Source organism: Maniola hyperantus, chromosome 4 (assembly GCF_902806685.2).
Source record: "Maniola hyperantus chromosome 4, iAphHyp1.2, whole genome shotgun sequence".
NCBI classification, from domain to species: Eukaryota; Metazoa; Arthropoda; class Insecta; order Lepidoptera; family Nymphalidae; genus Maniola; species Maniola hyperantus.
This window is the reverse complement of record NC_048539.1, coordinates 4,760,320-4,780,540: the sequence shown is the minus strand read 5'-3', so window position 1 is coordinate 4,780,540 and position 20,221 is coordinate 4,760,320. Positions and strand designations below refer to the sequence as shown.

At 34.9% G+C, this 20,221-nt stretch overlaps 5 protein-coding genes across 11 annotated transcripts in view; 1 reads left to right on the top strand and 4 right to left on the bottom strand.

Moving 5' to 3' along the window:
- Positions 1 to 810, bottom strand: part of LOC117997272 (HIG1 domain family member 1A, mitochondrial-like) — a 37,847-nt gene extending 37,037 nt beyond the window's left edge. Inside the window, exons 1-2 of one of the 2 annotated variants that reach the window (XM_034985526.2) lie at positions 625 to 810; positions 257 to 364 (exon numbers count right to left, since the gene is read on the bottom strand). In XM_034985526.2, coding sequence (XP_034841417.1) covers positions 257 to 347 — 91 coding nt within the window. In that variant the 5' untranslated portion in view covers positions 348 to 364; positions 625 to 810. Of the gene's footprint in view, positions 1 to 256; positions 365 to 624 lie in introns of those variants that run through there. The other variant, XR_011238577.1, reaches the window with a different exon arrangement.
- A 2,096-nt stretch (positions 811 to 2,906) lies between these two features.
- The window catches only part of CAHbeta (carbonic anhydrase beta), a 28,254-nt gene continuing 10,939 nt past the window's right edge, over positions 2,907 to 20,221 (bottom strand). Inside the window, exons 2-6 of one of the 3 annotated variants that reach the window (XM_069509815.1) lie at positions 5,750 to 5,888; positions 4,770 to 4,854; positions 4,298 to 4,485; positions 4,029 to 4,217; positions 2,907 to 3,946 (exon numbers count right to left, since the gene is read on the bottom strand). In XM_069509815.1, coding sequence (XP_069365916.1) covers positions 3,737 to 3,946; positions 4,029 to 4,217; positions 4,298 to 4,485; positions 4,770 to 4,854; positions 5,750 to 5,842 — 765 coding nt within the window. In that variant the 5' untranslated portion in view covers positions 5,843 to 5,888 and the 3' untranslated portion in view covers positions 2,907 to 3,736. Of the gene's footprint in view, positions 3,947 to 4,028; positions 4,218 to 4,297; positions 4,486 to 4,769; positions 4,952 to 5,397; positions 5,541 to 5,749; positions 5,889 to 20,221 lie in introns of those variants that run through there. The other 2 variants (XM_034985511.2, XM_069509816.1) reach the window with 2 other exon arrangements.
- On the top strand, positions 5,590 to 7,429 carry LOC117997256 (serine/threonine-protein phosphatase 2A activator-like). 3 transcript variants are annotated; one of them, XM_034985502.2, is made up of 2 exons: positions 5,590 to 5,731; positions 6,222 to 7,429. In XM_034985502.2, exon 2 carries the CDS (start codon positions 6,222 to 6,224, stop codon positions 7,209 to 7,211), a length of 990 nt encoding a protein of 329 aa, XP_034841393.2. In that variant the 5' UTR covers positions 5,590 to 5,731; the 3' UTR covers positions 7,212 to 7,429. The 3 variants fall into 3 exon arrangements, with proteins under 3 accessions (XP_034841393.2, XP_069365909.1, XP_069365908.1); XM_069509808.1 differs by lacking the exon at positions 5,590 to 5,731 and adding an exon at positions 5,778 to 5,910; XM_069509807.1 differs by lacking the exon at positions 5,590 to 5,731 and adding an exon at positions 5,992 to 6,013.
- LOC117997273 (HIG1 domain family member 1A, mitochondrial-like) lies at positions 7,605 to 10,582 on the bottom strand. Of its 2 annotated transcripts, none has more exons than XM_069509832.1 (3): positions 10,449 to 10,582; positions 9,129 to 9,230; positions 7,605 to 8,613 (listed from the first exon to the last, which is right to left on the bottom strand). In XM_069509832.1, the coding sequence occupies exons 2-3, from the start codon at positions 9,220 to 9,222 to the stop codon at positions 8,417 to 8,419; spliced, it is 291 nt and encodes a 96-aa protein (XP_069365933.1). In that variant the 5' UTR covers positions 9,223 to 9,230; positions 10,449 to 10,582; the 3' UTR covers positions 7,605 to 8,416. The 2 variants fall into 2 exon arrangements, with proteins under 2 accessions (XP_069365933.1, XP_034841418.1); XM_034985527.2 differs by lacking the exon at positions 10,449 to 10,582 and adding an exon at positions 10,272 to 10,437.
- On the bottom strand, positions 11,797 to 20,141 carry RagA-B (Ras-related GTP binding A/B). The gene is made up of 7 exons (XM_034985508.2): positions 19,801 to 20,141; positions 19,591 to 19,690; positions 18,550 to 18,767; positions 17,932 to 18,098; positions 17,346 to 17,439; positions 16,582 to 16,734; positions 11,797 to 15,897 (listed from the first exon to the last, which is right to left on the bottom strand). Exons 1-7 carry the CDS (start codon positions 19,810 to 19,812, stop codon positions 15,718 to 15,720), a joined length of 924 nt encoding a protein of 307 aa, XP_034841399.1. The 5' UTR covers positions 19,813 to 20,141; the 3' UTR covers positions 11,797 to 15,717.

Here is a 20,221-nt window from a genome sequence, read left to right as displayed (position 1 = left end):
ATCGAGTTGTGAGAGCAGGTCCATACAGATGCAAAATGGAAAGACAGTGATAGAAAATATAGCGGTGCCCCAAAATAAGTTATTGCAACATGATTTGTGTGTTGCTCTCAGCTACCAAAAAGATTGTAAACTGTAACTAGTTAGTATAGATTCAATGTGACCAACAATGGGCTATTTCCTACCTATAGTTTGGGTATAATTATACCTAGTAAATTATTGAGTGTAAATTAAAATTTTACCTTGAAATGGTACCTACCTATGATCATAAAGGGCGAATCCTTTGACTTCCTTGCGATACGATCAACTTGAGACTCTTCTGTATAATCAAATATTTTTTGAGGATTCATATTGAGATTCCAAATCACTGAAAATTAAGATACGTATTGCCACTTAATTTAGGGTTGTAAAAATGTTCTAGACCATTACTAATTATGCAAAGCAAACACGTATTACGATTATATAATAGTAATTTATCAAAAGAACGTGTAAAACTGTAAAACATTTATAATGTAAAAACTGGCACATAACCAAAAGAATTTAAATATTACATTTTACGTAGGTACCTTCCTTAAATCTAAGTAGGTACTTTTCGGAAATCGGATTGACACCTCTAAAATGTATTACCTTAACGCCTATAGGAAAATTTATATGAATTATATAATTTTCAAAATTTTCCACAACATTGCATCACAAAAATTATAACCTTGTTAACGTTCACACTTCACACCATATTTTTCTAAAATGACGATAACGGATAACGTATAGAAATAGAACTATCTCTATGAAATAGAATAACGATTGACGTGCGATTGACGATTTGACGAACGAATCGAATCGAAACGAAATGCTTTCATCTTAACGTAACCTCAAATGACCAATCACAACAATAGGAAGAGAGTGTCGACCAATCAGCACTCAGGACCTACTACTCAGGGGTGAATGGGCCTGCAGGGCGATTGTCTAAAACCTGCATCAATCATTATTACAATCTCAATTATTCTGATTGGCTGAATTTGTGCGATTTTTGAAGCAACAATACATTGTAGCTAATAGTGAGCGAGCGTTAACCAATCAGAGATGATTGCGATCGTGACATTGTAGCTGTCAAACAACCGCGGTAGGGCCACTGAATCATCGACCGTGATTTTGAATTTGACAGCAAGAAATAACAAAGTTTGATGGACAAAAATGTCAACTAAAATAGGCGAAGAGTAAGTGATTACTTATGTCGAATTATGCAAAAATCTATTATTTTAATTTATGATTCAAATAACGTATGTAAATCATCTTTTTTATAATAGGATTATAATATAGACCAATTTTTTTTATTACAATTGTGATTAGAAGTACATATAAATAACCCGTGAGGCACGAGGATTATTTGCAAGGTACCAGCTGCGCAGGCTACACGAATAGGTTACATGCTTGTTACATGTGCCGTTGAGGCCGTGTACCATTAGCTGATAAAGTATGTGAAAAAATACGTAGGTTTTCAGCGCACTTAAAAAAAAGACATGTGTTTAATCATTGCATTGTAATGTAAGACTTCCCTTTGGTGGTTCAGCTCATATTAATTAATTGACGAACACTTTTTGGCATCCGTAAGCTCATCTCAGTTCATCATGTACCAGCACACGCATGACGAAGTTATATTGGTGGATGGCAGTTTAGGCAGTATCATGCCATTGTGATTTGACTACGTGGCAGCGAGTGGCTCGGACATATCAACACGTTGAGTATGCGCAGTAGTATACTTTTTAGGGTTCCGTAGTAAACAAGGAACCCTTATAGTTTCGCCATGTCCGTCCGTCCGTCCTCGGTTAATCTCAGAGACTGTTAGTGCTAGAAATCTGTAATTTGGCATGGGTATAAATATTAGTCACGTCGACAAAGTGGTGAAATAAAATTTTGATAAATATTTTTTTTTTAGGGTAGCTCCCCTACATGTAAAGTGGGGATGATAAACATATTTAATCGATTTCTAGATCCGTTTGTAAAATGTGATGTTTTAAAGTGCTAATTTTTATTAGAGTCCAGCTGGAGTCAAGTGTCCCCCCCCCCTCTATCAGCCAACTGGTAGTATATAGGAACGTGAAAAAATTCACAGCAGCACTATATATAATCAATTTTAAAGGAAACTATCATGGCTAAGTAGGGTTCACAGGTTAAGGAGTTGTATCTGTTTTTCGAAGATTGTGACTACGGAACCCTACACTGCGCGTGGCCCGCCACGCACTTGGCCAGTTTTATTGTTTAGGTAACTAGGTAGGTAGTAATATTGATTTGGTTATCATTTACTAAAAGAGATTGCCCATTTTCTTAGGAGCTTTGGGCCCCCCCTAATATAATTGTTATGTCACCATGGTTTGAATTTTATTTTGTAGACAAATAATTAACTCTTTATATTCTGCAAATGATTTCTATTTATTTACCCTGGTTGTAAAGAAATCTAATTTTTTATACTGCTGATATTGAGGTTATATTTAATTAATACTTCTTCAAAATAAATGCATGTTTACGATTCTAACTGTAATTGTGGATATTTTCAATAATAAAGTGAAAAAAAGTCGTTATAAAACATAATCGTAAAAAAATAACACATTTAAAAAAAATTAATTTAAGTTTTGACACGACGCCACAAAAGAGGGCCCGTTCACGGGCGATTTCCTTTGGTCTTCCGATACATTTAAAGTGCAGATATCATTAAAACAACTAGAACCGATGCAATTTCAGACTGTCAGTTTGGTAAATGTTTTGTTTTTTAGTTTTATTTATAGGAGTGTGAAATGTACTTCTTCGTGCAAAACCTATGAAAATTAACTACTTTGACTCTGTTTCTGATTTGTTTATGATGAATTACTAATAATATCGTTTACTGTAGATGGTAATAATAAAAAATACAATAAGAGGATTATTAATTAATCAATAATATAATACCAAATCAGTACAAAAATAAAACTTTATAAATAATTACCCTTATAAATATTATACTTACTTGCATTAATTATTAACTACAGTTAATTATACATCAGTACGTCAATCAATCATACATCAGTTCATTTAAAATAAAAACATGAAATTTTGTTCACGCATGCTTAAATGAGATTATTTTGCTCACCAATTAGTTTTTAGTAGGTACATCTCAAAAAAACTATAGTAGTTAAGTATGAAGTTGCAGTAAGTTGTGGATTACTTGGTAAAGTAGTTCACTACTTTGAACGACTTTTATAAAGTAATAGTATCACTAAAAATATGAATTTTGTACGGACTAAAATGTATCTACCCATTTATAATATCTCTCTCTTATTGCGGAAAAATGTATGATAATTCATAAGACTTGATTAGTCGTTTAACCTTGGTCCCAAATCGCCAGAATTCTTAGCAATTATATATAAATATTATGTGTTCAAAAACTATTATACACCTTACTAATGAAAACACAAAAATTCTAGAAATATTAAATTATTACAATGAAAAAACTTATGTAATATTTATATCAGTACCCTTATTATAAATGCGAAAGTGTGTTTGTTTGTTGGTGTTGGTTTGTCCTTCAATCACGTCGCAACAGTGCAACGGATTGACGTGATTTTTTGCATGGGTATAGATAAAGACCTGAAGAGTGACATAGGCTATTTTTTATCCCGGAAAATCGAAGAGTTCCCACGGGACTTTAAAAACCTAATTCCACGCGGACGAAGTCGTAGTCATTTCTAATACTTAATTATTATTTCTCTTAGGAATAGTATCTTCTGATTTCTGCTAAAATTACTTCATAACTTGATTCATCTATTATAAGAAATCTTTTAGCTCGTCTGCTAAAATAGTATATATCACCGGTATAAATATCAAACCACAAAGCGTGTATATGTAGATCGTGTCTCTGAAGGCGTTTTTTTAACATTCCATATGATGCAATGTTCTGCAGCTGTTGCAATGTATTTACCTGAAATAATATTGAATTTTCTTACATACTTTTTAATTTAAATGTGACTCACATTACAATACCTACAATATTTAAAAACTACCTGTGACAATTTATCTTCAATACAAAATTTATTCTCGGGATCAATATATGCTACAAATTTTCTTTGTGGTGTTTCAGCAGTAAATAGTATGGGTTTTTCAAAATCACCTCCTATGTCCAGAAATTTATCTAAGCTTGATTTCCCATGAGAACAGAGCCACGATTTTAGTGGAGAGATTCTTCTTTGTTCCTGAAGTTCAAAATATGCAAGTAAGACAAAAAGAAAACCAAATGATAAAACATTTTAATTCATAACGTAAGAAAACATACTAAGCTCGATTCTTCTTTACTCTTAAGTTTATACAGTAGATTCATAGCTTTGCAATCACTGTGTCCACATACGATTACATGTCTGATATCATTAACGATACAACTGAGTTCTAAACCAGCCGGTTCACAACTTGTCATTTCATCTACAAAATATTGGGAGTGTGGTATAAGATTCCCAGCATTTCTAACTGTAATCAAAATATGAAACTTATTAATTATCATGACTTATGAGTTTGAACCCATGAGTGTTGTACCGCACGCAGTAAAAAATGTATGTAGTTACATTAATTTGATTTCTATTCGATACATGAATTATTCTGTGAAGTAACTGTGGATATTAATTCAGTAGTTGAGGCTTTGACAGACAAATACAGATTGACTTAATAGACTCGGAAACCTCGATTCCCCTGGTCATTTCAAATTCCAATTTATAAGCTACTTATATCATTTAAGCTATCATTAAAATACTAACCAACAAACATATCTCCAACACAAGTTTCTGTAAACCTCGTAGGTATCATTCTGCTGTCCATGCAAGTGTAAAATATGGCTTTTGGCTAAAAGTAACAAAAATTTACTCGATTAAATGACAACGACGTAAAACGGTAATTTTAACAAAACAGTTGATTTTCTAGTTTCAATTAGTTACTTAAGGTGACGCAGTATGCTCGACCGAACCTGTTTGCTTTTCACTTGACATTGTATGAGAAAGGTGAGAGGCACGATGATTTTCACCGAAATCAAGGGTTTAGGAAAAGTATTTTTGAGAAAAAACTGCTGTGTTTATGTTTGCAAAGTATAGTTATTTCAACTAATGAATAAATAAACTATGTCCAATGTTAAATTTCTTTAGGATTTTCATACCCCTAATCTTATTTATTTACGCTCAAAGTTGTCATAAATTTAGTGTTAAAATAGGAATCTTTTGAGGCTCGTAACTATAAAATCAATATTTTTTTCAATGTTTCATATATCAATAAACCTAGATACTGACGAGATTAATCGATATAATACTTAGTTTTGAGCGTACAGTATCAAATAATGTAGTAATTACCCTCCTACGTTTGTATGAAGGAAGCATCGTCCTGAGCCCCCTTAAGATTCTAATTTAATTTAAACCAGAGTAATACTAAAAAAAATCTTTGCTCTTGGCCTATGTGTCATTATACCATGGGACTGAGCCTGTGCTTGACTCACTGTTCCTTGTCGTTTCAAAACGTACTAGCATCATGTCACTGTCAGCTGTCAACGTCAGTCCACCAACTGTCACTAAGAAAATATTTTTCTTGAGCCCGACAAAAAATAGAAAAACAAAAATTATTAATTCGTAAACTGTAAAAAGTGCATGTTAATGCTAGAATATTTGTACAGCTTTAACCAATTTTTTTGGGATACCTACCCCATACAGTTTAAGTGTATTTAAAATAGGGAAAGGTTAGTTGATTTACATACCACTGGATTATCCTTCACTTCTTGAAACTGTTTAACCATGGTTGCCCGATCTAAAATACGATATCGCATAATGCCTCGCAAAATCCTGTCCATTGTTGAAATAAAACAGCCGCAGCCGGCTAATATTAACTCGAGCAATCTGATGGTTCGACCATGTGTAGGTTAGATTCGTTTTGACATCTCTGACCTTCATAAATGAAGCCACACAGCTTATCGCCGGCGACCTAAACTTGTACCGTATAGAGGCAAATTAAATCGGAATGCGTAATTAATGCTACATAGTACATAGATATTGTTCTCGATAAAAATGATTTCTATTTTTATCAATCCTTTAAATTGATAAAAATAGAAATACAAAGGATTGAAGTACAAACTATATTACTTATTTGACAGATTTACTTAAACAAGTTCATTATGTAAATCTGGCAAGCAAGTTGTCCACATTGTTAATTTTAACTTTGCTTCGTTTTAGATGAATGCAGAAAGTGTGATTGGCGATGGAGTTAAAATGGAAAAGATGACTCCAGCACTTCCCCTTAACCACCGTTTTGTGGAGCCAGAGAAGGCAGTAAAAACTATAACAGATATGGCCATCTGGGAAAAGTCTGAAGCATATATGGAGTACACTGGTTTTATTGCAACTTTAAATGAGGCTATTAAGGCCAAACCATTATCAGTTGACTGCAAAGTTTCAGAGAATGTATCTAAGTTGGGTAATTTGTTGGAGAAACTCAATAAATTGATAGATGAGTGTCCACCCGTGGAACAGCCACAAAGGTTTGGTAATACTGCATTTAGAGATTGGTTAGCCAAAGTTAAGATGAATAGCACAGTGTACTTGCAAGAGGTTCTACATCCCCAGTTACATTTAGCAATACCAGAGATTAAAGTCTATTTAGAGGAGAGCTTTGGGAATGCAACAAGGATAGACTACGGCACAGGCCATGAAATGTCATTCATTATGTTCCTTTGCTGCCTTTATAAAATAGGTTGTTTACAAATGGAAGACAATGTGGCAACTGTATTTTTAATATTCAACAAGTATCTAGAGATTGTTAGAAGGTTGCAGCAGACCTATAGGATGGAACCAGCTGGCAGCCATGGAGTCTGGAGTTTAGACGATTACCAGTTTGTCCCATTCATATGGGGAAGTTCCCAGCTCATAGACCAGCCGAGAATTTATCCCCCTGTGAAATTTTTGGAAGATGACATTATTGACAAATATGCACAGGACTACATGTTCCTCTCCTGCATAAAATACATTAAGGAGGTAAAAAAGGGTCCGTTTGCTGAACATTCTAATCAGTTGTGGAGCATCAGTGCAGTTGGTTCATGGTCCAAAATAAACCAGGGATTAATTAAAATGTACAAAAAAGAAGTTCTGGCAAAGTTCCCAGTGATACAGCATGTTTTGTTTGGCTCCCTTCTTCCAATACGTAGATTCCCAATCCAGCATCAGTAACTTTATACTCTTACCAATACCTTAAACTTACCATTAACTTTTGTAATGCATTTGTTGCAATATGATTTTCTATTGTGATGGTGCAGTTAATTCAGTATTAGTTTTGTTTGTTAAAGTGCTTGTGTAGTGCAAGTGTAAGTGTTTGGTAATGATTTGAATCTTGAAATGTGATATTAAAATAAACATAGAAATAATTGTATTACAAATATGTATTTGTATCAATTGTTTTTTATTTATTTTGCAGTGACTAGAATACTTAGGTATTTATTTTATCAATTAATAATCATGAAATTCGTAATTTTAATTTATGGTGTAACTTTCGTATCCAATATTAAAATGAAATTGAATAAAATACTCCTAAGTTTTACAAGTGTTTCTATTGAATAAAACAAATTTTATAGCTATTATAAATAATTTAATATATACCAAATAGGAAGAAACTAAATTATTACACTATTTTAGTGTTCAAAACCGGGATGACCAAATTAAATGGAATAAGATAATTGTAGTCTGTAGTGCATTCACGTCTAAGTTACCTACATAACATATAATGTGTAAAATTAACTCCTCACATGCTGTTTTAACTTTTTTTGCCTTTCATGCCAAAAGTACGATTTTAGCCCTTATTTTAAAGGTGAACCATACCTTTGACATGACTGTTGACCCATAGAGTTAAAATGGCACGCGAGGAGTCATTTTGTACGGACCTGTGGTACGGACTATACTATTAATTAAGCAACAATATAATTAATTATGTTAGAAATACAGCCTAGCTAACCTACTAAGAAGAATTAGAATTAGATTAGAAAGTAATAAATTAAATTACCATTTAAAATAATTATTTTAAGTTGTAGTTCAATTTCAATTAATGGTAACAGGTTAATTAGGTAATTAAATAAATAATCCTATCACAGTTATTACAATAATTAGTTATCTTAAGCAATCTTTAGATTAGTGTGAATAATGGAATAACATTCTGTCATACATAATCTCTAAACTTGGCAGGTCTCAACTAAGATGAAGTATTCCTATCCCTTTCATAATGCTCCCTGCGGAAAAGAATAGCGTTAGATTTAGACCTGTCAATTTAGTTTAGAGATTGTGGACAACAGAATTAGCCACATTACAAAGTTACAATTGTACCTACCCCTAATAAACGAGAATTAATTTTAAAGAGTATATTGTAGAAAATAACATTTTTGGTGTCAATGTTTGACTTCAGGCTTAGGTTTACTAATATAGTTGCGGTAGAGAGTGTAGCTCATGCCAGCAGTCAATGCTCCGACTACTAAGCCTTGTGAAATTACACGGAACTGCATCAGGAAGACGCTGGTGCTCATAGTGCCGCGGTTCTTATAAGAGTATGCTCCATATCCGACTGCAGCTGCCAAACCCGCTAGTCCTGAAAAAAAAACGACAAAATTATTATTAACTAGCTGCCCCGACGAACTTCGTACCGCCTACAGTCGATTCTTTTTCAGGAAAGTTTTTAAAAAAATCTCTCCGTAAGAACCCTCCTCGTACTTCATGGAATATTATAAAAAAAAGAATTAGCGAAATCAGTTCAGCTGTTCTCGAGATTTGCGATCAGCAACACACATTTTAGTGATTCTTTTATATTATAGATTAATCTTTTTAAGGTCATAGACTTCTTAAACGTTTTCCTATAACCCATGAGTAGGTAATTAATTATTTTCAGTAATTATTCAGGCCCGGCCTAAAATTTTGTCAATGGTGTCAATTTTTATCTATTTTCTTAATACACCTAGCTTTAAAACTGTTTATTTTAAAATTATTAGAACCCTTTGTCTTCGAGTCCGACTCGCACTTGACCGGTTTTTTATAAATAACAACGTTGCTAAGTATTAACATAACGACAGATCACAGGATAGGATTGAATTATTTTGTTTTCCTTACCGACAACCATGAATGGAGATTCTTTTGTTTTCCGCGATAACTTTTCCGACTGACTTTCGTCGTGATAATCGAATATCGGTTTGTCTTGGGCCATTGTGCATGCTGAAAAATAAAAAATAATATCATAGTGAGTTTTCATAAATTTAACCATCTAAGTATAATATGTATATATTATATAAACTTTCCCATTTTATTTTATGTGAGTTTGAAATAGGTAGCCCGTTGAGTGCACAAAGTACCTATATTTTATAATTTTTATAATAGTGTATTTACCTACACTTCAAGGAATTTTCTAAATAATTTTAAATACCTACATTATTTATCAAAAATTGCGAAACCGTCAGGACTCGAGCCTACGTACTTATTTTGGGATCGCGCGACGCAGCAAGCGAACCGTGGCCTAGCGGTCAAGTCATCGCGTCGCTCAGGCGCGAACCCAGAAGACGTTTGTTCGAATCCTGCCGGTTACGCAATTTTTGATATGTATTTAAAATTATTTACAAGGTAGGTAAGTACCTAATTTAGGTATCAGTACATTTTACGACACTTCACTTTTTGATGACCTTTTTGATGTCTTATAAATGGGAAGCCATTCCCGGCCGGAGCAATTTGCAAATTTATAATTTCTAAATTATCCGGTTTTGTCTGGTGGGAGGCTACGGCCGTGGCTAATTACCACCCTACAAAGCTGTGCCGCCAAGCGATTTAGCGTTCCGATACGATAAAGTTACCTACCCCTTATCTGTGTTATAGGCTATAGCCGTAATAAAAACCGCCACATCCTTTCCAAGTTAGCCGGCTACCATCTTAGACTGCGTCATCTCACTTATCGTCAAGTGACAGTCAAGGGATTTCAATACGAGCCATAAAAACCAAGTCAAGATATACCTAGACACAACGAGCAGGTTTTATTAAAACGGTCGATTTATTTAGGTACCTACCTAGGAATGTCTTGTAAAAATATGAAATTGCATTGCAAAAAGTACTTTAGCTAACAATTACTAAGAAATAATAGAAATAGAAATAATAACTATGATAACAATAAAAATATTAATACTTACCTAACAATTAATCTTTTTAGGTAGTTTTATTTTGAGCATGAATTGCAGCTTCATAAAACCATAATAATAAATATCGACTCACCGTATTAGATGTCCAAGGTCGCCAAAACAGGACTAAAACGGACCTTTACGTAATCAACTGAATTATGACGAAACTAAAAAAATCTCTACTTCAAGCCTTGAAGCACACTTGAACACTTCTCCATCTAAACGCCAATGATCTACTAAGGAAACTCTGTACAGAGATATAGCTACATACCTATGTCATGCTTATATCATTTTTATCGCGTTCATGAAAATTCGTGTTAAAATGCACACGTTCCTTCAGTCGTCCATTACTACTTTTATAAGCACGTTTACATTTAAGATTGGTATTGTGGAAGTAATCTACAATCATGGTGATAACAGTTAACAGAGTATTACGTAATAAGAGTTCATGTGCCTAACTAGGTATTTCATATTACGACGCAATGGTTTAGGATTGCCTTGGCCGTGTTTTTCCGAGAAAAAATATTATTAGCTTTTATTTTATTGAACTATTGACTTTGTACGTAGGTCAGGCAAAGGCAATACACAGTGATGGTTTAAATTTTTTCGTGTTGCCTTTAGTCACGGTAATGTTATCGTGCTTTAGTCGTGGGTAAGTAGGTAAGGTTTGTAATACCTAGTTAGTAGGTAGGTACCTATAGTACTTAGTATTTTCTTTACCATCTCATATATATGACTTTGGACTTTACAAATCCTTCTATTACAATTTCTAGAAGCCGCTGCCACCGCGCTATGTGTGAACAAGGCTTTAGAATTACTAATAAATTAAATGATAGCAGCTTAGCTATCAATAATACCGAAGTATCACCTAAGTAGGTAGGTAGATAAGGTGGTAGATAGTGATTAGAATGTTTTATATAAATAGTTATACCTACCTATAGATAGATAAAGTTCGAGTCTTAGGGCCTTTGTGCACTCATTCGTATTCGGTAGACCTAGAGAGTGGCACATCAGGATACTTTTTAACCGATTTCCAAAAAGGAGGTGGTTCTCAACTCAGCCTGTTTTTTAGGGTTCCGTACCTCAAAAGGAAAAACGGAACCCTTACTCACTCTGTTGTCTGTCTGTCAGTCAAGAAACCTACAGGGTACTTCCCGTTGACCTAGAATCATGAAATTTGGCAGGTAGGTAGATCTTATAGCTGACATTTGGGGAAAAATCTGAAAACCGTGAATTTAGGGTTAGATCACACAAAAAAAATTAAATTGTAGTCATGAACTAATAATTAGTATTTTCAACTTTCCAAGTGAGATAACTATATCAAGTGGGGTATTATATGAAAGGTCTTCACCTGTACATTCTAAAACAGATTTTTATTCATTTTTATGCATTATAGTTTTTGAATTATCGTGCAAAATGTCGAAAAATACGACTGTAGTACTGAACCCTCATTGCGCGAGCCTGACTCGCACTTGGCCGGTTTTTTAATGTATTATACTGGAAAATTAATGAGTTCGCACAGGATTTTTAAAATTTAAATATACGCGGACGAAGTCGCGGGAATCATCTAATGTACAAATTACAATGAAGGTGGGTATTTGTCTAAAATTAAACAAAAATATGGTTAACTACTATTAAAGTATTTATTGTAGTTAGGAAGAGCTTAATTCGATATGTAATAATATAAATAAATAATGACAAAGGACAATATATAGGATAGAACAAATTAAAAAAAATATAATATTCGGTAGATTATTCTTGAGAGCACAAATAAAGTATAATTCTATAATCTATATGTAGGTACACGAGTAATTTTTTAACGCATTAGGGATGATTTATGCCAACACGTGGCATAAACTTGTTTCCTTTTTCTTCAAGATAAGAAAAACACTATCGATTGACTGATTGTATATGAAACAGCGCCGTGTGCAGGTTTCTTCAAACCTTCACACGACGCTACTCTTACATAAAAATACGTAGATCTTGGGTAATTGGGTATTTGACCATATCAAAAATAAATTATTTCTCAGTGATAATTAAATAGAGGATCATTCAAAATAAGTAAAATCTATGTCCTTTGGTAGTTTTAAGTGTAAATTATCCATTTTAAATTATCATATTATCGTAAGAACCATCCTCGTACTTCAAGCGAAATCGGTTCAGCTGTTCTCGAGATTTGAGCTTAGCAACACATTCAGTAATTCATTTTTATATATAGAGATGTATATAAATCTAAATAAGCGAAAATAGACCTTGTAGTTTTATGATGTGCATGTGTATGAAATCAACATTTTATTATGTAAATATCGTGCCATATAAAATGACAATATTTTGTGCCGATTCGAAGCGCCACACGGAGCGTACCGGGAAATAAAATTAGCACTTTGTGTCAATGTCAAATGGTCCTCGTGTGTACAGATGCCTCAATCACTAACATGTACTGCCAAGTTCGCTCACATGACGCTCACTGCTATTGTCAGCGCCAAAATAGCGAAAATCAAGTTACTTCAAAAACAGGTCTAGGTCGGCAATCGCGAATCCAGCGTGTATCAACTATCACTTATCAGTATAGGTGGTGGTAAACCAATATTATGGTTGAACCTTTGATTAATGACTGTCTTAATTTTCAATGCGATTTTGGTTACGAGTGCGTTGTTAAAATAACTTCTAATATTTACATCTCGAATCCACAGAGCAAATAAAAGGTAGACGGAACCCGTAAATAAACGTATCACTTAATTAAAGAGAAGTGGGTTCTGGAGCTGTAGTGTCACTTTCAAGTTAAAGTTAACTGTGTGTAAATGTGTAAGGAAACCGACGTTTTTATCACTTTATTTTTTACTAGAGGATGCCCGCGACTTCGTCTGCGTGGGTTTAGGTTTTAAAAATCCCGTGGGAACTCTTTGATTTTCCAGGATAATCAGGAGCCTATTTCCGTTCCCGGGGTGTAAGCTAACTCTGTACCAAATTTCATCAAAATCGGTTAAACTGTTGGGCCGTGAAAAGCTAGCAGACAGACAGACACACTTTCACATTTATAATATTAGTATGAATTTTATTATGAGCGATTTATGCTCAGTTATCGTTAATTTGGAAGCCGAATTTGATGGTCTGAGGGGCTGATTTCTACATTGTTTATTTAAGGTCTTGCTTCAACTTTGAGGGCCAATTACATAACAGGCGGTTAAAGTAACGTTTCGATTATCGTTAAATTTTAACCAGCAATAAAAGCAAAATGGGTAGCACAAGATAGGATTTGTTAACTTTGTACCTTTGACCTTAATGATTGAGGTATGAATACCGACTTGTGTGGCCCGCTTTGCTTGGTATTGGTAGTCAAAGTTTAGCCGTAACGTAACTTTAACCGCCTGTCATGCAACCGGAATTCGGGGCTCTGATGTGAGAACAGATCTGTAATCTATCGATAAGTTACCTAGCACTTTGTTATTCGAATCCTGCCGGTTACGCAATTTTTGATAATGTATTTAAAATTATTTAGAAAATAGCTGCCCTGGCGAACTTCGTCCCGCCTAACAGTCGATTCAAATTTTTTAAATTTATCTCTCCGTAAAAACCATCTTCGTACTTCAAGGAATATTATAAAAAAAGAATTAGCGAAATCGGTTCAGCTGTTCTCGAGATTTGCGATGACCAACACATTTAGTGATTTCCTTCAAGTGTAGGTAAATAAAACACTATCATAAAAATAAAAAAATTACAAAATACTTTATTTGTCAAAAAAGACAAAAGACAATTTTTGACAAATATAACAACATTGCTAAGTAACGTATCGTCAGATTACAGATAGGATTCATAGTTAATTTCAGCCAAAATACTGTAGATATCGGCTTTCTCAGACCGTTAACTTAGCTCAAAGTTTAAATAAATAGCACACTAAGTTTACAAAGTAGGTAGGAATAACTACATAATAATATGTTTTTATTTATAAACAACTTTAATCTTGCTTTGGCAAGTAACTCTAGGCACTATAACTGAGCCACACACACTTAAAAACTTATAAAACGACACCAGACGTCATATGGTGTTTGTGTTGTTTTAGTCATAAACATAATATAGTACGCGACAGTTCAAGATGGCAATAGGGGTATGAGGCCCCGCATGTCACCCGCGTTTTCCCGCACCGGGTAAGCGCGGGGGCTGTGCGCGTGTGAAGGGCGTCCCCATTCCGATTGCCATCTCAACCTGTTGCGTACTACACTACTTTACTCGTAGACGCGCGAGTTAAGTGCCGGCCCGAGGCTAGTTCTAAAATGGAGCGAGATCTAGTTATGGCGCTTGGCCATAAAATATTAACGTATTATGGAGGTCCGCTATAAAAATATCCTATTAAAAATACATTAAGTTTTTACTGTGATAATTATTGATGAATTTTCGAGAATGCTTTCATTATTTAAATTTTATATAAAGAAAATGGTTATGAAATTGCAAAATGGTCCCGAACAAGGTGACGGACGATTTAATGGATTTTTCAGTGATTATTATTAGTAGTCTTACTTCAAACTAACAATCTCTGAACTAGACTAAATTGATAGATTTTTTTTAAAAAAGAATATTAGCCATGTTAAATGACTAATATTCCCCTTTCCTCTCCAAATAAGCGTCAAGCTTGTGCTAGGAGTAGGTACGACAATAGTCCAACGGGCGGGGTTTGAACCGTCGACCTTTCGGTTTTCAGACCACTGCTTTACCCGTTGAGCTATTGAGGCTTTTTCAAGTCTAAATATTATGTACAGGCATAATGCATAACTGGGTAGGCTCCTGCGGTAGTGGAGTGGTGCGGGAGGGGGGTGATAGTTGTCACAAGTTGACGAATCCCTGAGCTCTCGCGTCACGTCCCGTCCCGCACCACTCCGTTATCGCAGGAACCTATAGTACGCGACAGGTCGAGATGACAATCGGGGTATGTAGCGGGGGGACGCCCCGCACCATCGCACGTCACTCGCGCTATCCCGCACCGGGTTAGCGCTAAGGCTGTGCGGGTGTGCGCTGCACACTGTGCAGGGCGTCCCCACCCCGATTGCTATCTCGACCTGTCGCGAACTCAGTCAGTTGTCAGTTATGCGTTATGCCTATAGATTAAGAAAAAAAAAGTAGTAGTTATTAACATTAGTTTTTAAGTGAGTCTGTCTACTAACAAATTGAGCCATAGTTGCTCTGAATAAAAAGATTTTATTTATTACTAGCTGATGCCCGCGACTTCGTCCGCGTGGATTTAGGTTTTTAAAAATCCCGTGGGAACTCTTTGATTTTCCGGGATAAAAAGGGATGCAAGCTATCTCTGTACCAAATTTCATCAAAATCGGTTGAATGGATGGACCGTGAAAGGCTAGCAGACAGACAGACAGACAGACAGACAGACAGACTTTCGCATGTATAATATTAGTATGGATTTATTTATTCACATTACTAGCGTATTTCTGTGGATGGGCACTAGTCTCGCGCGCTCTGTACAATTTAAGACTCAAAACGCGTCGCGGGGCGTGTCACAAGTATTTTTCGGGTCTTAGGTACTATACTCTTCACTGGTACTGGTTCGGAGCACTAGATGATACTTTTTCGAGTTTCTCAAAGTGTTTCCTCGCGTTCCTGATGTTGATGAGAGCTGCTTCCGAGGGAATCTTGGGGTCGGACATTTCAACCATTACGTACGTGTTGCTCGTGAAACCGTCTATGAATGCCGCGAACACACTGTTTCGTACCTGGAATAACAGAGTTGAACTTAGAAGACTGGTCAAGTGCGAGTCATAACTCAGAACATGTCTTGAGGTTTTGTAGCTGTACTAGTTGCCAATTACTATGGCAGTCAGCGGGCTGTATCTCGGGAAGCGTAAATTGGGTATTTGACTCCAATTTTTTAATTACTTTAATAATAAAGTAATAAAAAAATTGGAGTAAACTAAAATAAAAATAATTACGTAAACTGAAAAAAAAATTAAATCGATCAAATAACAAAAAAGTTTTAAGCATTTAAATTTTTTTGATTAGACAGAGATAGCGATACAGCAGTTTGACGTCACACCTACTAATGCCATAGTATAGCTTCGTGCGTGCGGTTTCATACAAATTTTCGTTTTGCGAGAAAGGGATAGAAGACCCTCCCACTTCAAAATTAAAATGCCTGTAACTTTGTAAATCCTTGTTGGATTTTAATATTTTCTTCAGTGTACGTCATTATTTTTATCCTAGTTTATAATAAAGTAATATTTATCAAATTCAAAAGTGGGAAAATACCCAATTCACAGAATGTGTATTTCTATTGCCGCCGCTATAACAACAAATAATAATGATTTCAAAATGGCCGCCATGAAAGTGAAAATAATTAAAAATAGTGTTATTTCGTGTGTTAGTATCCGACTCGCACTGGGGCGAGTTTTTTAACTCACCTCCATACTCTGGAACTGCGCCGCGAGCTTGGAGCAGGACAGTTTGAACTGCTTCACGATATTGGAGACCTTCTCGAAGCGATGCGCGTCGCGGTGCGGCCGCCGCTGACAGTGGGACACCACCAGGAACGTCGCACGCTCGAACAAAAGTACCTGGAACGGAGAAACAATCCGATATTTGACAAGTGGCTGTGATAGCCTAGTGGTTAGGACGTCGGCCTTCTAATCGAAGGTCGGGGGTTCGATCCCGGGAACGCACCTCTAACTTTTCGGAGTTCTGTCCGTTTTAATTAATTAAATATCACTTGCTTTAACGGTGAAGAAAAACATCGTGAGGAAACCTGCATGCCTGGGAGTTCTCCATAATGTTTCAAAGGTGTGTGAAGTCTACTAATCCGCACATGGCCAAAACCCTTCTCACTCTGAGAGGAGACCCGTGCTCTGTAGTGAGCCATGGGTTGATCATGATGATGATGATGATGATGATTTGACAACTAGTCAAATCAGTATCTTTTTATCAAATGTATGTAACGTACACGCGCTTAGTATGCGAGCTTCTATGAAATACTGGCATGTGACGTCACAATAATTCGACGTGCTTTTTTAGTTTAATCGATAATTTAAAACGGTTACTACAAAAACTAACAAAGTGGGGGGTTTTACGTATTTTGGAAGAGCCTCAATTTTATTATCACTCAGAAATAATTTGGTTTTATGTGGAATACTGTACAAATAAATAAATTATTAATAAAAAATATACTGACCTCATCAGCATCCACTATAGCTGCAAACTGTTTGAGAGAAGATTCTAATGCTTTTACATTAGGTATTAATTTGTAAACTATGCTCGACCACGCCCTGTAACAAACAATTGATTGATCTGAAACTGTCAGAAAAATAATATACTGAATTATTATATTATACTATATATAACTTAACAGCTAGCGCGCACCATGGTGCGGTGAGTTTCGGTGCGTTTTAAAATCCATTGAATTTAATCTATTAAAATCCAGTGCGGAATTAATTCCGAAGTGCGCGCGTCTATGGAGTTCTATAGTTCACAGATTTTGCGGGAAAAATACGTACGGAAATTTACCATGGTGCGCGCTAGCTCTTAATCAAAATTAATATATTCTGAACCATTTTAAATTATTGATTAATCTAAAAAAAGTATGTCAATTCATACAATCATTGTGACGTCACAAGCCAGTATTTCTAGAAACTCGCATAGAAAGATACTGATTTTACTAGTTGTCAAATACTGGATTGCAGCTATCTGTCTTTACACATTAGTTCAGTTGCAAATTGACTGAAACTATAACTGTATAATTTTACTGTAAACACACTTACTTATAAAGAGTTTCATCCCATATACTGGTCCTAAAGCATGTACATTCAAGAGGTTTAGAGAGCCTTTTGAGATCCTCCTCGCGGGATTTGAACATGTCCTCTTGTCTGTCTTCAGCAACTAAGTCCATTTTATGTACCAAACAGAATATCCTTGCTTCTGGAGAGTTCTGCATTTAAGTATTTATTATTCATTAGTGTAATGGAATAAACTTGTCTATGCATGCAATTGGGATGATGTCAAAAATAAATTATTTATTCTAACTATTAAATAGAAGGTCTTCAAAATTAAGTAAAATACATGTCCGCTGTTAGTTTCAACAGTTCGTTAGTTTGGACATTTGATAAAAAGTTGTTGATTTAAGTAGTAGGCACCATTCCTATTCCACAAAGTCCTAGTTCAAACCTACCTATCGAGTGGTCCAGTAGTTTAGAGCTGTGCGTTGATACATCAGTCAGTCACCTTTTCTTTTTATATATTTAGACTAGATGATCCTACTTGTACTCGAAAAAATACCAATGACACATTATACCATATAAATGTTATGATGGTGTATTTAATTCGCCATACCATATGAATTTGCCCCTAAGTGGGACTTAATGATATTATATTAGATTTACCTGCAAAATAGCTTCTAAACAGGACTGATAATAATGTGAATCTTTCTCCATTTCCCTGCTTTCCACATCAAACACATAAATGAGGACCTCTACATTCCTGAAGATATTATCTCTCTGTGAGGCAAAGTAGTTTTCCATGAAGGCCTCCTGCCCACCGCAGTCCCATAGGTTGAGCACCAGGTTCCCGAGGAACCGTACATGGGAATGTTCCACATCAACTGCAAATAAAATTTATTATTGTAAAGTCACATCACAAAGAAACCACTAAATGAATTGAGACAAAATTCTCATTGATCATTTGCATAAGGCATAAGCATTTGTCAGGTTTCGCGTAATTAGTTTTATTATTTGAAACTTTACAAATAATCATTATGATCATTTTATTATTTATTTGAAATTTTAAGTAATCTATTTTATCAGATATTGTAGCAAATAGGGTAATTCTTTATTCAAGAAAATATATTTGGAAAAAAGAGTAAGTATCCGAATTTAAGGCTCAACAGCTTGAAGGTCAAGGAGCAGATGAAAAAATCAATGAGCAGTTACATTGTTAGTAACAATAAAAAATTTGAAGTATACCCCCTACTATTAAGTATTAACATTACCTTTTTAACATAACATAACAAACTGGTACTTTTACTGTCCCTGGCAATAGTTGTACCATTGTTTAATATCAATATTGTAACAGAGAAACTAACTGTATTATCAGTTATTACAAAACATTGTTAGGTATATGAAAATAATCAGACTGTTCTAAATGGTCAGACTTACACAGAGATTACAAATACCGACATAGTATAAATTACATTCAATGTTATCTAAGGTAGGTAATTAAGAGAAGCTCTAGAGTTTAAAAATGTGTTGTGTTGAATACTGTATGCAATAAGAGTACTTTTGCAGCAGTGAAATTTTTCACATAAGTTCCCCTAAAACTTACGAAAATTTGTACTTCGACACAATGATTTACGAAGAACTCAACGTACAACGCAATTTTTTTAACGTTGAGAACACATCTACTGAAATCAAAGTTGATTAACTTACTTGTGGCTCCTAGCCTCCTAGTATCCCTTGCGATATAGTTGGCAAATATGATAGATCTCATACTCGTCTTACCCGAACCACTCTTCCCCATCAAGAGAACCTTTAACCAAATTAACACAACATTATGTTTTACAAGAATTTTGCAGCAATGTAAATTGTAACATTGGAAAAGATATTAACATTTAATTGATTTAAAGTTTAAAATGGTACCTTTTTCTTCATATTAGCCACTTTGACGATTGTCAGGGTCTAAATTCACAAACCAAAATCTATCTAAAGTGCTCTAATGATTCTTCGGATTCTTCTGTAGCATGAAGTTCTTGTGAGAGTATTTTTTGTTTTACTGTGGTAGTGCTTGTATGTAATATAGTATGTAACGTCAATTAGTTTAGGGTGGTGCTGGTGCGTTTTAATTAATTACTACTCGAACAACAGCCAATCACCAAATAAAAACGAAATTACGAAACTCGAAATCGCGAAATCACCACCACATCACCACGAAAATGATGAAACACGAAATCACAAATTCTATGTGATTGTCACCGACCCAGTGTATTACTTTACTCTATGCACCGACCTTGACGTTTGCAATTTGACATTTCATTGACAGAACAGAAAGATCAAAAACTCA